The 15,688-nt window shown below is 42.8% G+C and overlaps 1 protein-coding gene across 1 annotated transcript in view; it reads left to right on the top strand.

Annotated features, from left to right (window-relative positions):
• PPP4R3A (protein phosphatase 4 regulatory subunit 3A) overlaps positions 1 to 9,300 on the top strand; it is a 32,695-nt gene extending 23,395 nt beyond the window's left edge. Inside the window, exons 14-15 of the mRNA XM_066628433.1 lie at positions 956 to 1,182; positions 7,595 to 9,300. Of these exons, the coding sequence (XP_066484530.1) occupies positions 956 to 1,182; positions 7,595 to 7,693 (326 nt within the window). The 3' untranslated portion in view covers positions 7,694 to 9,300. The remainder of the gene's footprint in view (positions 1 to 955; positions 1,183 to 7,594) is intronic.
• The last annotated feature ends 6,388 nt before the right edge of the window (positions 9,301 to 15,688 follow it).

The following is a 15,688-nucleotide window of genomic DNA, read 5'->3' as shown; positions in this document are numbered from 1 at the left end:
TGTAGCTTAGGATTGCTAAAAAATTTTCCTGCTTGATGATGTCACTTCTGGTCATGACATCACTTCTGGTGGGTCCTGACAGATTCTCATTCTAAGAAGTGGGTCCCAGTGCTGTAAAGTGATACAGGTTTCCTTAGAAAGCAATTAACAGCACATTTCTATGTGTGTCAACTCAGAAGTAATCCCCATTGAGTTCAGTGAGCCTTACTTCCTGGTAGATGTGTGTAAGATTATAGCCTAAGTCAGTGGTTCTCAAACTCTCTGGGAGGGAGGGGGGATCGCGCTGCTCAGGGGGGCTGCAGGGGGCTAAAGCGGAAGTGGAGCATGATCGCTCCGCATCTACTTTCACTGCTGTGGGGAGCCCTGCTGCAGGTCGCGCCGGGCTCCCCGCACCCCTGGGAGGTTGCAGGGGCTTGGGTACATGTACCTCCTCCCTGCCTCCAGGCTGCCCCCGCCCCTTAAGAGGGCAGGGGCCAGGACCCGCAGGCTGGGGCATCGTGACACCCCAGTTTGAAAAGCCCTGTCCTAAGTGAAGAAACTCTGGCAAGACTACAACAATGAAAGGTGGTGGTTTTTACATCTTGCCAATATTAAAATGTTATGAACTGCACTATGAAAGAACAGAAGCTCAGAGCACATAGTGCAGGCACAGTTCAACAACTGGATGTGCGCATAAGATTTTGCATCTGCATTTTCATGTGCTGTTAGACTTCTAAATTAATCTTTTTCTCTCTCCTTTGTGCATGCAGCATTTGCATAGGCATGTCCTGTGCAGCATAACTAATCTCATCACAGAAGCCAACTTCTGCATTTTCTTGAAAGCAATTATAAAATGTCTCTGTGAGCATGGCTATAACAGAAGTGTAGTAGATTTGAAGTTGCCCTTTGTGTGTCCTAAGCCTGTTGCATTTTCACAATAGAATTTTATTACAGCAGCATTTGTTTTAAATTCCAGTTAAAGAAAGTGAAGAAAAGGAGGTCCTTCTGAAAACGAATCTTTCAGGTCGCCAGAGCCCGAGTTTTAAACTTTCCTTTTCTAGCGGTACAAAGGCTAACCTCACCAGCCAGTCATCTGCAAGTAATTTGCCTGGGTCTCCGGGGTCACCGGGTTCTCCTGGATCACCAGGATCTCCTGGATCAGTTTCTAAAAGCACATCTCAGATGGCAGCTATAACTACCAAGGTACTGTGTTCACCTGAATTAAATCATGCTTGCCATATCAAAACTGTACCAGGCAACTAGCCCCTAAATTTGTGATTTATGTAAGCCACAGGCCATTTGGATGGCATTCTAGAATTTTTTTCTCCATATAGGACCTTGAAGCATAAGAGTTCTGTGCCTGATTGCTTTTTGGAATAGGTTTTATATCCCCTACTAATGCTGTATCCCACTATGTAAATAGATAGGATTGTATAGGATTTCATTCAGTTATGAAGAATAAAACTGCAAAGGTTAATGAGAATATTGCTATTTCCTTATTCTATTAATTCTTTAATTTAGAGCTGTTTGTGCATTACTTTCTCCTTTTCAAGCATGAGATTGGATGCAGACTTTGGGATCACATGTTTCCTTCCTGCTTCCCTAACTCAGCCTGCATCTTAGGCTAAGGCTTGCATAAGGATTACATTCCAAGGTTGGCATGTGAAACCAAAATCACGTGTAGTCAAAACTCTTAAATTTAAAAAATATGTACTGTTGGATCTTAAAGACCCAAAATCGCAGTATAAGACTAATGGGAACTGAGAATGGAAGAAACAGCAGATTTTCTCCCATTCTGGCTTGCTCTCGGGCATATACTAAGTAAGTGGAATGGCTGGCTGTATTGTCTGCACTGTTTAAATTGTTGTTTTCCTCAATCTTTTTGCTTTTAGCTGAGCACATATACTTGAATTCATGCAAGTAAAGCACATAAGATGTGGGCAGACATATATAAAAGTTAATGCCTGGACATCTTGTTAATTGAACAGAGAATTTCTCTTGGCTTTAAGATACTGTTGAGCTAGGAGGCAACCTGCCCCCAATCATTAGACAGAAGTCTAGAAAAATTGCAGGGTGGAAGAAGGGAGTTGTATGTGAATGGCCTTCTGTAGGCTTCTGTTAGTATACTGTATGGAATTCTGCAGCATCTGTTTCCTGCCAGGCAAACCAATCTTTAAAAGTACCCATGGCAGTTAACTCTGAGGTAAGCAAGAATCTATCATGGGTAACAACATAGCATGAAGCTAGAGAACACTCCCAAAACATTTGCATCGTTTGTTGAGTTGCAAACTGAATGTTACATTTGTGGGAGTTGAAATTCAGCTGGCCTCTACTTTGGAAGGGATCAAGTTCAGATGTAAACAGAAGTGCTTGCTTGGGTCTTTGGACATGGAATCTTTGCATGTGTACTAGGGGTTCATCAGGTTAAAGTCATTGTGTTCACGTGCCCCGAAGCCAGCAGTTCCCAGATTCTCAGGGAGTTTGGGAACCACTCGTAAGTTGTTGTGGGTGAGGGCGAAGGCAGCGATGCAGTCGCCACGATTGCGTTGCTGCTGGGGACAAAGGATTTTTTTAGTACTTACCAGTAGCAGCTCCTCTCTCCCAGGGGGTGCAAGGAGCCTGCAGATGCCTCTACAGGGCTCCCAAAGCCTTTGAATGTCTAAAAATAGCAATCGTGATCCACTTCCAGTTTTGCGATCACAAACTGGAAGTTGTCACAATTGCTCTTTTTTAGATATTCAGAAGCTTGGGGAACCCTGCAGAGACATCTGCGGGCTCCGTGCACCCTCATGAGGCCAGTGCTGCCCCTGGTTAGTACTAAAAAGCCTTTGTCCCTAGCAGCGAAATGATCCTGGTGATCCTGGTGCTACCTTCTCCATTGTGCCGCCCCTTAAAGAGGCAGAGACAGGGCTTACAACACCCCAGTTTGGGAACCTCTATCCTAAAGTGTCAGCTTTGGGTTTGAAGAAGAAAAGCAGTCAGTTTCCCTTGGTAACAACTGATCATATTTACTGGCCTCAGAAGGCCTCCACAGGCCTCTGGAAACAACCAGAAGTCGCTTTCAGGAACCCAGAGTTAAACTGGATGTGATTTTCTGCCTGCTTCTGGAGCCCTGTGGAGGCTCAGTGTGGCCTCCAGTTTCATCTGGAGGGCTCCAATTTGGAGCCATTCAGACACAAAGGCAGGTGGGAGGGCCCAACCCAGGATCCACCAGATATTGGTCTCTACCCACTGTTTGAGAAACACTGACTTAGAGGATTTATAATATCCTTTTCAGTGTACAAATTCTCAGCGCAGACAACAATAAACATGCTATCAAAATTGCCAATTAATATTAAGCACCCGTGAAACCACCTTTTCCAGCAAATTGAAAAAAAGACATCAAGCCATTTTTTCTAATGTTTTTAACAATGAAAAGCTTGCAAATCTCAACAGGCCAAACCTATCAGACCTCGCTTATTTCTGATAGCAGAGGACCAAGACCACCAAAGAAAAAGCTCTATCAGTTGTACAGGGCCAAATTAATACCTGAAAAAGGTGGCATCTGTATAGCTATCCGTCCTTGAAGAGTAGTGAAGGGAGAAGGTGCTCAACAGTTGTAAGGTGATGCTTCTTACTCTTAAATGTGGCCTAGAAACAGCATAACCTATAGAACAGGACTCTCCAGACTCAGACTGGCAAGCCGGATCTGTTCCTTGCCTAAGCCCTCCCCCGTGTGAATGGCACTTACCGTCCTGTGGGGGTGCCTCCATGTACCCCCCCCCCTAGTCTTGGCCACATCCAGCCGCTTGAGACTTCCAACACCCCAGGAGGCTTTGGGCAGAGCAGGTGGACACGGTGAGGACTGAGGAGCGCACTTTTCAGAGCCTGCCCTATGGAATGGTAAGTGCCATCTGTACCGGGGAAACCTTTGCCAGTGTGCAACGATCTCCACTTTGGAGACTGCAGATATAGAGCATCTGCAGTAATGGAACTTGGTTTACAACAGCAGTTCAGGTGGTTGCTGCATTCTTACCAATTGATGTTTTTGAACCATTTTGGTAGTTTCAAGAATACAATAGTAGTAGGATCCCCACTCTCCTCCCATGAAGGCTCATAACTGCCTCTATCTGTGAATAAGAGAAGGCTCAGATTCAGAAGCACCCTCATGTTGTGAACTTGCTCTTTAGTAGTGGGGGCGTGTTCCCATCCAAGACCAGGACCATTCCACCACTTCCCTACACTGAGAGCATCCAGTGTATCAGTTTATTTACTGTCATCCAGGACATTACAAATCTGAAGTAGCCATTTAAGAATGAAACACATGTGGTCAGATGGAAGAGAGAAATAGTATACTGATGACAGCGTGCTCCAAAATTCCAGACAGCCTCTGCTAGAAGTGTTACGTTTAAAAACATAGATGAAATGGATCCCTGAAGAACTCCACAAAAAAGCTTCCACAGGGACGAACAGTCTTCCACTACCTTTCTGGAATCTACCGGTAAAGTAGGTGCAAAACATTGTTTCCCAGACCATGCAATGGATCCAGAAGATACCAACAATTCTCACTGATTTGTGGGTATCGAAAGAGTTGCACAATTCTGGTCTGTCTTGGTGAAGTTTGCCAACAGGGACCATAAGAGCAGGCACAGTTCCTGATTGAAACATGTCCAGATCATCTGTGCAAATCTATCTCAAACTGCTAGGCCACTGCCTTGTAGGTCATTTTGGCACCAACTCATGGAAATTATGGCTGCAATCCTAACCACACTTTCCTGAGAGTAGGCCTCATTGAACAAAATAGAACCTACTTCTGAGTAGACCTGGTTAGGATTGTGCCTATGGCTGGTTAAAATAGTGACCAAACTAGCCAAAGCCCCTGTAGAGGCAAGTAGGTATACACCCTGTCTTAAGACAGATACTGAGTGATGCTATAGTTTCTTCCAGTAACTTGCTGTAGGTAAAAGACTGCATCTGAAGTATGATCTGTAATGTGTGTGTAACAGACACACTGGAATCATCCTGTAGTGGTTATTGGCAGGTATGAACTCCCAGGTTGCATCTGTTAAGTAGGTCTTGGCATAGACATGTTAACCCAGGATGGTAAGCCTGGGAGACAAGATTTGGGACCATCTGTGTCACCCCAGCAAATCTGTTAGTAAGATAGTCTCTATACTAGAGAAATTATCGCTCTGCCCAAAGTACCCAAAGAAGTTCACTTACAGTTGGCATGGGCTGTATCCCAAAGTATTCTGTAAATGCAGTGATATCCTTTATGGGTCAATACAGTCTATATTTGTTCTCTGTAAGAGAATCTGATTGGCAACACATAACTAGACCCACATAGGTCTCCTAGTTTTATCCAATCAAGTTTCTCTCATACATAAAAATCAGTTGTATCCTACCAAATTAAGTCATAACAGTAGATGTATAGGTGCGATTGGATTTGACTCACCACTTATACCGAATTCCACCTTTAAATACCTTGTATCAGGGGAAAAAGCACCAAAATCCAATTTCCTACCTCTGTGCTATTAAATAATTATAATTTTATTCCATTAGATTCCATTATTCACCCCACCTAGTGGCTGAATGGAGTATAATATACCAATGCATTTTGGGGCAACCATAGAGGAGCACGAAACCTGGAAGTGGTCTTTAAAGTTATTTTTCCACTGATTTGTTATTCACTGTTTTTTTAATCCATTCGGGGTTCCAGAACAGAACCCCTGTGGATAATGAGGCACGACCTGTACATGTTTCTGAGAGAAGATTCAGTTTAAAACAAGGAAACTGGGATTCACTGTGTAGCTGACATGATTTTCTGGGAATTAAGACCTGGGTTAAGGAACAGAAGAAAATGCTACCTCCTTTCCCATTAATAGTTTGTCAGTGTCCAGTTGCTGAATCTCTGCTTCCCACTGATAATTCCATTTAAGACATCAATTTGCCTAACATTGTCACCAGAATCATCACAGCATGCCAGATGCATCTTGTCCTTCTCCCTCTCAGAGCTGATCTGAATGAAAACTGATAAAAGTCAGATGACAGCCTCTTCCTTGTTGCACAAGAAAGGTTCCCTGGATTCAGCTTTAATAGTCTTTCAGAGTCATAGCTGCTAGCCTTTAACAATGCTTGTCTTTAGCATTCTGAGATTTTGCTTAAGAAAATCTTGCATTTCCACAGACTGATTTGGGGGAAATTTGAGGATGCAACAGAGACAAAACAGCATCTGATCTACATAAATCTATGCAGAGAGATTGTTACCCTCTCCTAAGGGGTGTTTTTTCTAGCAGCTATTCTCAACAGCATAATTAAATTGGATGTAAATTATTTCTTTAAAAAGCAGGACATATTTACTGTAGATGATATTAGGACAGACTATAATCCTCTGGGTCTGTTAGTTGTGTTAATAAAATAAAAGTTTTCCTTTCCTTTTCTATGCTTCCTTTTACCAAAAAGACCCTAAAGCGGCTCAAAAAACAGACTTAAAAAGCAATAAGCAATAAGCAATAAGAAATTATATATTGCTAAGCTCCAACCAGAGTTCTAAAGACTATTACATTTACATAGTACAGATTTCAGATGTCTTAACATATTGGATTTTTGAATTTCTTATTCACTTCATGAAAAAAGGAATATTGTGCCCAGTGTTACAGACTTCCCTGAGATTCTCAGGGATTGCTGCTTTCAGTGCTTAAAAGTCTTTCAAATATAGTATGACTTACACATTTTCTGTTATTTTCTGTTATTGCTTCTCAACCCACTACAATGCTTAAGAACATCTGACTGTGCTTTATGCTGTAGTATGTGTTGTCTTCAGTGTGTAATACATTACACATACATGGGTTTTCTTTTTTCCCCAGGATAGACCATTTTAATTATTATGATCAACATTACTAATTTAAGTTCAGATAAACTTGTGCCTTTGTGTTCCTTCAGATACGCTGAGCAAGCACAGCTCTTGTTTTATGATCTTGATGATAATTTAGACTGGGTCAGTCGTGGAAGAGGTGTAGCTCCTTCTCATCTCTGAACATCACTCCTTAATTGCTGCCACCAGTCACCTTGCCTACTAGAAATTTAGATAACACACTTTTGCACAATGCAGGGAGTAAATGTTTACTAAATGGCCTTTAATTATGTTTTTAATTTCTTTCTTAATGTAACTTGTAAATAATGCATTTATGTAGGTGTTTTGCATGTATATCAAATTACTGTAGTATTAAATGGAAGAGACCATATCATTAAATTATCCTAATTGATAATTCAATTTGAAGGATGTTCCATATTGTCTCTGAAGTGTGCCAGATCGCTCATTGCTGCTGTCCTGCCAGCTTTTCTAGGTAAAAGAAATTTCCATCTTTGTACAGATAGCAAAATGTTGTTGTTGCAGCTCTAAGTAACACCTTTCGTTTGGATCCAAATTATCCCCCATAGGTAGTATAATTCACACTGCTTTAGATGTTTTTGCAATTTCCAGCTGTTTTCACATATGTGAAGATTTGAAGTTTTTAATACAACTTCCGGTTGCCAATCTATTAGAGCATAGTAAAGCAGTGGTAGCTGTGCTTTCTGCACCCTAGAGGATTTCATACTATTTCTAAATCTTACTTCCCCTGTTTTATGCTTTTAGGGAGGCCTCGTGGGGCTTGTAGATTATCCTGATGATGACGACGAGGATGATGAAGATAGTCTACCTTTGTCACAGAAAGCAAAACTAGAGTCCTCATAATGACAACTCTGACGATCAGCATCACTTGAGGAATAACTAGGTTTTCAGAAGGGTGAGAAGTCCATAATTGAAAACTGCAATCTCTAGTTAATTACTGTGTGTGACACAGATCAACTTAAAAACATGGTTTTCTGCTAATCAAGTGCCAATTTGAAGGAGCAGAAGAAGAGGAAATGCTACTCTTAATGGAAAAGACATGCCTTTGACCTCTCCAGCTTGGACCACACATTGCCCTATTCTCAGGGAAGGAAATGGAAATATATAAAAGCCAACAGGGCAGGAGTTTTGGTAGTGGAACTCTGGATTGGCTGTTCAGTTGCTACAATCAGAATATTCTTTCTTGGACCATGTATGAGACTTTGAAGAAAAGGCTTTTCTGCCATAATTCTTCACTAGTTAAGAATGCCAGCAGTTTCTTTGTATAAAGAGACCTGCCTTTGAAACCATACATTCTGAACATTTTAGTCATGCCACAACAGATTTTAAGAAGAACTCTTTGGAGGAGGGCTGAACATAAGTTTCTTTTTTTCCTTTTTTAAAAAAATCTGTTCCCTTTTGCCCTTTAAACTGCAGAATTTTGTTTGGAGGTGGGGGATTTGTCTATCCCTTGATTAAAGATTGAATGGAATTCTAGATGTGGTCATTTTTGTGTCATAATTTTATTTTTATTTTGCCCCTGAGTGTATGCTTAGTTGTTGAGTATATATTTGGGACCATTAAAAAATTTTTGATGTAATATAATCTCACCGTTGTGCTGGTACCTGCTTCACCTGTGTAATTCTGTTCCACACCACAATTCTTAATATGTTTAGGATTTTGTGGGAGATCATATAGTTTTTATTGAAAAATAGCAACTTAATCTTGCCACAATATGCATACAAAAGCAATACTATTTTGTGACTAAATATTTTATATTAAATTTTACATCACCAACTATCTTGAAGCAATTCAGGGAAATAGGTTGGATTAAAAAAACATTTTTAAGAAACGTATAAATATGAAATTAGTATTCCAAAGAGATTTTGAAATTTCTTAACTGGGAACTATGCTGGTACGTTTAAATCAAATTTAAGATCATTATTTAAGCAAACAGATATATTGATGCATTTGAGTTCTGAAAATAAAAAAGAACAATTAAAAACAAAAGAACTACTGCATTAATTGTATTTTTTAAAACTTCTGACTCCCTTTGGAATACCAGTTTTACTGTCCAGGTTGTTTTGGAATTATGAAATATTTTTGATAATTCACACCATTAATATCTTGTTACTAGAAGGAAAAAATAATCTAATCTCAGTATAACAGAGTAGCTGTTTTCTGCCTTTTCTCACAAATATGATTAACTTTGTTTCTGTAAACACATGACCTACTCCTATCCACTTGTCAGTTGGAAGTTTGCAGGGAAGTGTACAGAGGTCAACCCTTCAGAATCTGATCAGTTGACTTTCAGGGAGACATCAGACTTGTTCAACACTTGGGGGCATGTGTGGCTCCTGCTGTGGACAGCAAGTAGTGAGTGAAGTATTGCATTTATTTGAATGTGTTGCTAATGCTCATCGTCCAAAGTGTACAACCTCTTTCCAAAGAAGGTTCAGATGATAGCTATCATCTGTCTGAAGATAATATCTTCAGATAGATGATATCTTCTGATAGTTAGGTATTTTTAATTTCCCTCCAAGGTGAAGGAGTGGTTGAGATTTCTTCCTGGAAAGCAATGAGTGAAGAGACATTGGCTACAATCCTATCCATACTTACCTGAGAGCAAGCCCCATTGACCATTATGGAACTTACTTCTGAGTATATGTGCCTAGGATTGGGCAAATTGTGTTGTAATCAATTCATCTTGGGGTTCAGCAATTGACTGGCAAGAGCCATTCCAAGCAGCTAAATTGCATCACTTAATAATCTTACCCACTGATTACTTCAGTTTTACTTGCTTGGGCTTACAACAACCCTGTAATGTGAATAAATACTATTATCTGCGTATTGTAACTGGGGATCCACCTAGGGAGTTCATAGCAGAGATGAAATTCAAACCTGGGAAGCTGTCTCGTAGCCACTACAGTGAACCGTCTGCCAAATCCTTTTTACAGTGGCCATTGGGTTGGTTGTCTGTGCTGCAAAGAATGAAGATGCTTTGCTATTGTCCATGGTGACATTAATAGCGGTAGTCTTATAAAGAGACATTCTGACCTCAGAGGACCTCCCAAACATGATTGGAAGTGGCTTCCACTCTTGTCTGAGGAGGCTGGGAGGTCACATGCAACCACTTGCAAGCCAGACACAGCCCCAGGTAAGTTATTGCAGGCCTGTGCACCAGCCTGCCTCCTCCCCTTGCAGACTTAATTTTTTGTTTTTGGTGGATCATGAAAAGGTTGTAGGTTGGCACCAGCTGTAGTGCCATAAGACACTCTGTGGTGTTACCTGTCAGCCGTAAGGCATTCTGGAATTCTACCCAGCCAAGACAGCTGATAAAGTGGGCAGTGGTGCTAAAAAGATAGGGAAACAGTGATCTACTGAAAACTTAAGTCCCTTCAGGGACAAGGGCGGGGTAGAAATAAAGTTATTATTATTAAAGTTATTATTATCTACTAGAACAGTGTTTCTCAAACTGTGGGCCTGGACCCACTAGGTGGGTCGCAAGCCAATTTCAGGTGGGTCCCCATTCATTTCAATATTTTATTTTAATATATTAGACTTGATGTTACCTGGTATGTGACTGCATTTGGGGAAATGTTACAGACTTGTGCTTTTAACAAGCTATTATATATAGGCTTTTAACAATAATAGTCAATGGGAGTTACTCCTGGGTAAGTGTGGGTAGGATTGCAGCCTAGGATTGTTAAAAAATTGTCCTGCTTGATGATGTCACTTCCAGTCATGACATCACATCCGGTGGGTCTTGACAGATTCTCATTCCAAAAAGTGGGTTCCGGTGCTAAATGTGTGAGAACCATTGTACTAGAACATATTATAGAGGAAATGTTTGTTCCAGTTTTGACTCTGTACACCATTTTTTGTGCCTGTTACAATCCCTGAAGGGAATTTGCATCCATCCATTTTCAGATCACCCACTTACAAATAATGGAAACTGGAATCTTACAGGTACATCAAAACTAATTTTTTTCTTTTCTACATACCCCCAAGCAGGATAACTAAAGAACTATCTTGTTGAGGTTATGAATGTCGAAAATGATTTTATTTTACCACTTTCTGAAGAGTGTCGATTCACCATTCATAAAGGGAGCTATGTGGCTTTGCTTCCAGGATAAAATTGCATGTTTCATGCCATGAGACGCTTGCTGAAAATGTATAAGCCAATATTAAAAGAACCAATATTAAGAGCTCATTTGGGAAACAATTGTTTAATGGTGGTACAAATATTCTGTGACAACTCTGGGTGGATGTATTTTGCAGATGTTGGCAACCTTCAGTCTCGAAAGACTATGGTATTGCGCTCTGAAATGTGATTCTGGAACAGCATCTAGTGTGGCTGAAAAGGCCAATTCGGGAGTGACAATCCCTTCCACACCGGGAGCAAGTGCAGTTTGTCCCTGGTCTGTCTCCCTGGCTATGGGCCTTCCTTCTTTGCCTCTTAGCCTCAGACTGTTGGCCAAGTGTCTCTTCAAACTGGGAAAGGCCATGCTGCACAGCCTGCCTCCAACACAGTGTTGGAGAGATGATGTGGCCCTCCTGCCGAAAAGTTTGGACACCCCTGCTCTAACAGATATGATTCTATGTTCTCGCTGTCTTCTTCCTTTCCCAAAGAGCTTCAAAACAGGGAAGAAAAAGTTTCCTTTTGAAAAGTATATGCAAATGAAGAGAGATATGCAAATGAAGTGTGCAAGAGGGTGAAATTATGGATATGGGGGGCTGCTGTACTTACCAAGTGTACAGCACTTTCTGAATGTGCAGAACATTCCATGTGTGTTATCTGGATGTAATTATTTTAAAAATCATGTAATGTAAATATTATTGTCTCTATTTTGCAGAAGGGGAAAACCAAGGCTGAGATAAGAGTGGCTCACTTAAGGCCACCCAGTGAGTTCAGAGCAAGATGAAAAGCAGGGAACTGCTGAGCCAAAGCTTTGTTTTCTAGTCACTACAGTTACAATATGCCTTTTCATCCAAAGGTTGTCCTGAGCCTGTGACAATCCCTCATATTGGAAAGCACGCCCACTTGACCCACTCTGATCACCTGGCGGTAGTGGAGAGGACAGGTGCTATAAAATGCTTTCTCCCCTTCAGCTCTTAACAGCTTGGGGGTGATTTAAATTGAAACTTCATGGAGGAAGTGGGTTGATCATAACATGCCCCAGTCTAAAGTGAACTCCCCGCTTTTGCTTTTCAACAAAGACATTGGAACAGGGCCTCCGAGAGGAATTTTATCAGGGGGTACAAGTTTCTTTTGGACCCCATTGCAAAGGGTGAATGGAAGTGTGGTGACAGGGGTGGGTGGAAAGGGTGAGAGGGAGCAGAACAGAGCAGGGAGGATGGTGACAGCCAGAAAAGTCTTTAGGGGCCCAGGTCTACAGGGCTTCCCAATGTCCCACAGCTTCGGCAGCTAGATACAGTAATACAGAAAACACATTCTTAGGTCTCTCTAAAATCTATTAAATATACAAAATAGTTGCAGAATCGTATATTAGGCTCACACTAGAATTGAAACTGCCTACTCCTCAGCTGCCCGGGTGGGAAGTCTTGGGGCTGGAGGACGTCATCCTGGAGAGGAGGGAAACAATCCCCTAGGAGGGACCCCTTCTCCAGGGGATGGGCCCGTATCTGAACGCATTTGGGATACTCCTTGGCAGGAGGGGGGTCAGGGGTTTCTTGTAGTGGGGGATTCGATTATTAGAAATAGAGATGGGGGTTTGCGACGGATGTGAGGACCGCATAGTGACTTGCCTGCCTGGTGCGAAGGTTGCGGACACCACTTCTCGTCTAGACAGGCTGGTAGACAGTGCTGGGCGAGAGGTAGCGGTTGTGGTGCATGTCGGCACCAACGACGTGGGCAAGTGTAGCGGGGAGGTCCTGGAGGCCAAATTTAGGCTTTTAGGCAGGAAGCTGAAAGCCAGGACCTCAAAGGTAGCATTCTCTGAAGTGCTACGTGTTCCACACACAGGGCCAGCTAGGCAGGCGGAAATCAGGGGTTTCAATGCGTGGATGAGACGGTGGTGTAGGGAGGAGGCGTTTAGATTCGTTAGGCACTGGGGAACGTTTTGGGACAAGCGGGGCCTGTACAAGAGGGACGGGCTCCACTTGAACCAGAATGGAACCAGACTGCTGGCGCATAACATTAAAAAGGTGGCAGAGCAGCTTTTAAACTGATCCCTGGGGAAGGCTGACAGGAGCCGAGGGGCATCCGGTTCGGGACGGGGAGGTTAGAGAACAACAAGACAAAGGCAGAGTAGGAGAAGAAATTGGGAAAGGTAGCGTGATGGGATGTGATAGACGGTTTGGCACAATGAGAGGATGCGGGGACAAAGGAGCGAATAAGCAGCCCATACTGGGGCATTCCATGTACAAATGCTTTTATGCGAATACCTGAAGCCTACGAGCAAAGGTGGGAGAACTGGAATGTCTGGTGACAAGGGAAAACATTGACATAGTGGGTATAACGGAAACCTGGTGGAATGCGGAGAATCAGTGGGATACCGCAATCCCGGGCTATAAACTCTACAGAAGGGACAGGCAGGGGCGTGTTGGAGGTGGGGTGGCTGTTTATGTTAAGGAAGGGATAGAATCCAGCAAAGTAGAGATTGAAGGTGGGTCCAACTCCACCGTAGAATCTCTGTGGGTTAAATTACCAGGCTTGTGCAGCATTGTAATACTGGGGGTGGGCTATTGTCCTCCAGACCAGAAATTGGATGGGGACCTTGAAATGAGGAAACAGATCAGGAAGGTGACAAGGAGGGACAGGGTTGTAATCATGGGGGACTTCAATTATCTTCATATTGACTGGATCAATTTGTGTTCTGGTCACAATAAGGAAACCGGATTTCTTGACGTGCTAAATGACTGTGGCTTAGAGCAGCTAGTCACAGAGCCCACCAGAGGGCAGGTGACTCTGGATTTAATATTGTGCGGTACACAGGACCTGGTTAGAGATGTAAATGTTACTGAGCCATTGGGGAACAGTTATCATGCTGCGATCCGTTTTGACCTGCACGCTGGGGGAAGAATACCAGGCAAATCTCTAACAAAGACCCTTGACTTCCGACAGGCGGACTTCCCTCAAATGAGGAGGCTGGTTAGAAGGAGGTTGAAAGGGAAGGTAAAAAGAGTCCAATCTCTCCAGAGTGCATGGAGGCTGCTTAAAACAACAGTAATAGAGGCCCAGCAGAGGAGGTGTATACCGCAAAGAAAGAAGGGTTCCACTAAATCCAGGAGGGTGCCCGCATGGCTAACCAGCCAAGTTAGAGAGGCTGTGAAGGGCAAGGAAGCTTCCTTCCGTAAATGGAAGTCTTGCCTAATGAGGAGAATAAAAAGGAACATAAACTTTGGCAAAAGAAATGTAAGAAGATGATATGGGAGGCCAAGCGAGACTATGAGGAATGCATGGCCAGCAACATTAAGGGGAATAATAAAAGCTTCTTCAAATATGTTAGAAGCAGGAAACTTGCCAGAGAAGCGGTTGGCCCACTGGATGGTGAGGGAGGGAAAGGGGAGATAAAAGGAGACTTAGAGATGGCAGAGAAATTAAATGAGTTCTTTGCATCTGTCTTCACGGCAGAAGACCTCGGGCAGATACCGTTGCCCGAACAGCCCCTCCTAACCGAGGAGTTAAGTCAGATAGAGGTTAAAAGAGAAGATGTTTCAGACCTCATTGATAAATTAAAGATCAATAAGTCACCGGGCCCTGATTGCATCCACCCAAGAGTTATTAAGGAATTGAAGAATGAAGTTGCAGATCTCTTGACTAAGGTATGCAACTTGTCCCTCAAAACGGCCACGGTGCCAGAAGATTGGAGGATAGCAAATGTCACGCCTGTCTTTAAAAAGGGAAAGAGGGGGGACCCGGGAAACTATAGGCCGGTCAGCCTAACATCCATACTGGGTAAGATGCTGGAATGCCTCATCAAAGATAGGATCTCAAAACACATAGACGAACAGGCCTTGCTGAGGGAGAGTCAGCATGGCTTCTGTAAGGGTAAGTCTTGCCTCACAAACCTTATAGAATTCTTTGAAAAGGTCAACAGGCATGTGGATGTGGGAGAACCCATGGACATTATATATCTGGACTTTCAGAAGGCGTTCGACACGGTCCCTCACCAAAGGCTACTGAAAAAACTCCACAGTCAGGAAATTAGAGGATAGGTCCTCTCATGGATTGAGAACTGGTTGGAGGCCAGGAAGCAGAGAGTGGGTGTCAATGGGCAATTTTCACAATGGAGAGAGGTGAAAAGCGGTGTGCCCCACAGATCTGTCCTGGGACCGGTGCTTTTCAACCTCTTCATCAATGACCTGGAGACAGGGTTGAGCAGTGAGGTTGCTAAGTTTGCAGACGACACCAAACTTTTCCAAGTGGTGAAGACTAGAAGTGATTGTGAGGAGCTCCAGAAAGATCTCTCCAGACTGGCAGAATGGGCAGCAAAATGGCAGATGCGCTTCAATGTCAGTAAGTGTAAAGTCATGCACATTGGGGCAAAAAATCAAAACTTTAGATATAGGCTGATTGGTTTTGAGCTGTCTGTGACAGATCAGGAGAGAGATCTTGGGGTGGTGGTGGACAGGTCGATGAAAGTGTCGACCCAATGTGCTGCGGCAGTGAAGAAGGCCAATTCTATGCTTGGGATCATTAGGAAGGGTATTGAGAACAAAACGGCTAATATTATAATGTCGTTGTACAAATTGATGGTAAGGCCACACCTGGAGTATTGTGTCCAGTTCTGGTCGCCGTATCTCAAAAAAGGCATAGTAGAAATGGAAAAAGTGCAAAAGAGAGCAACTAAGATGATTTCGGGGCTGGGGCACCTTCCTTATGAGGAAAGGCTA

The sequence above is a fragment of the Tiliqua scincoides genome, chromosome 1, assembly GCF_035046505.1.
Source record: "Tiliqua scincoides isolate rTilSci1 chromosome 1, rTilSci1.hap2, whole genome shotgun sequence".
Lineage (NCBI taxonomy): Eukaryota > Metazoa > Chordata > Lepidosauria > Squamata > Scincidae > Tiliqua > Tiliqua scincoides.
The sequence above is the reverse complement of the archived record's forward strand: the minus strand, read 5'-3'. Positions and strand labels throughout refer to the sequence as shown.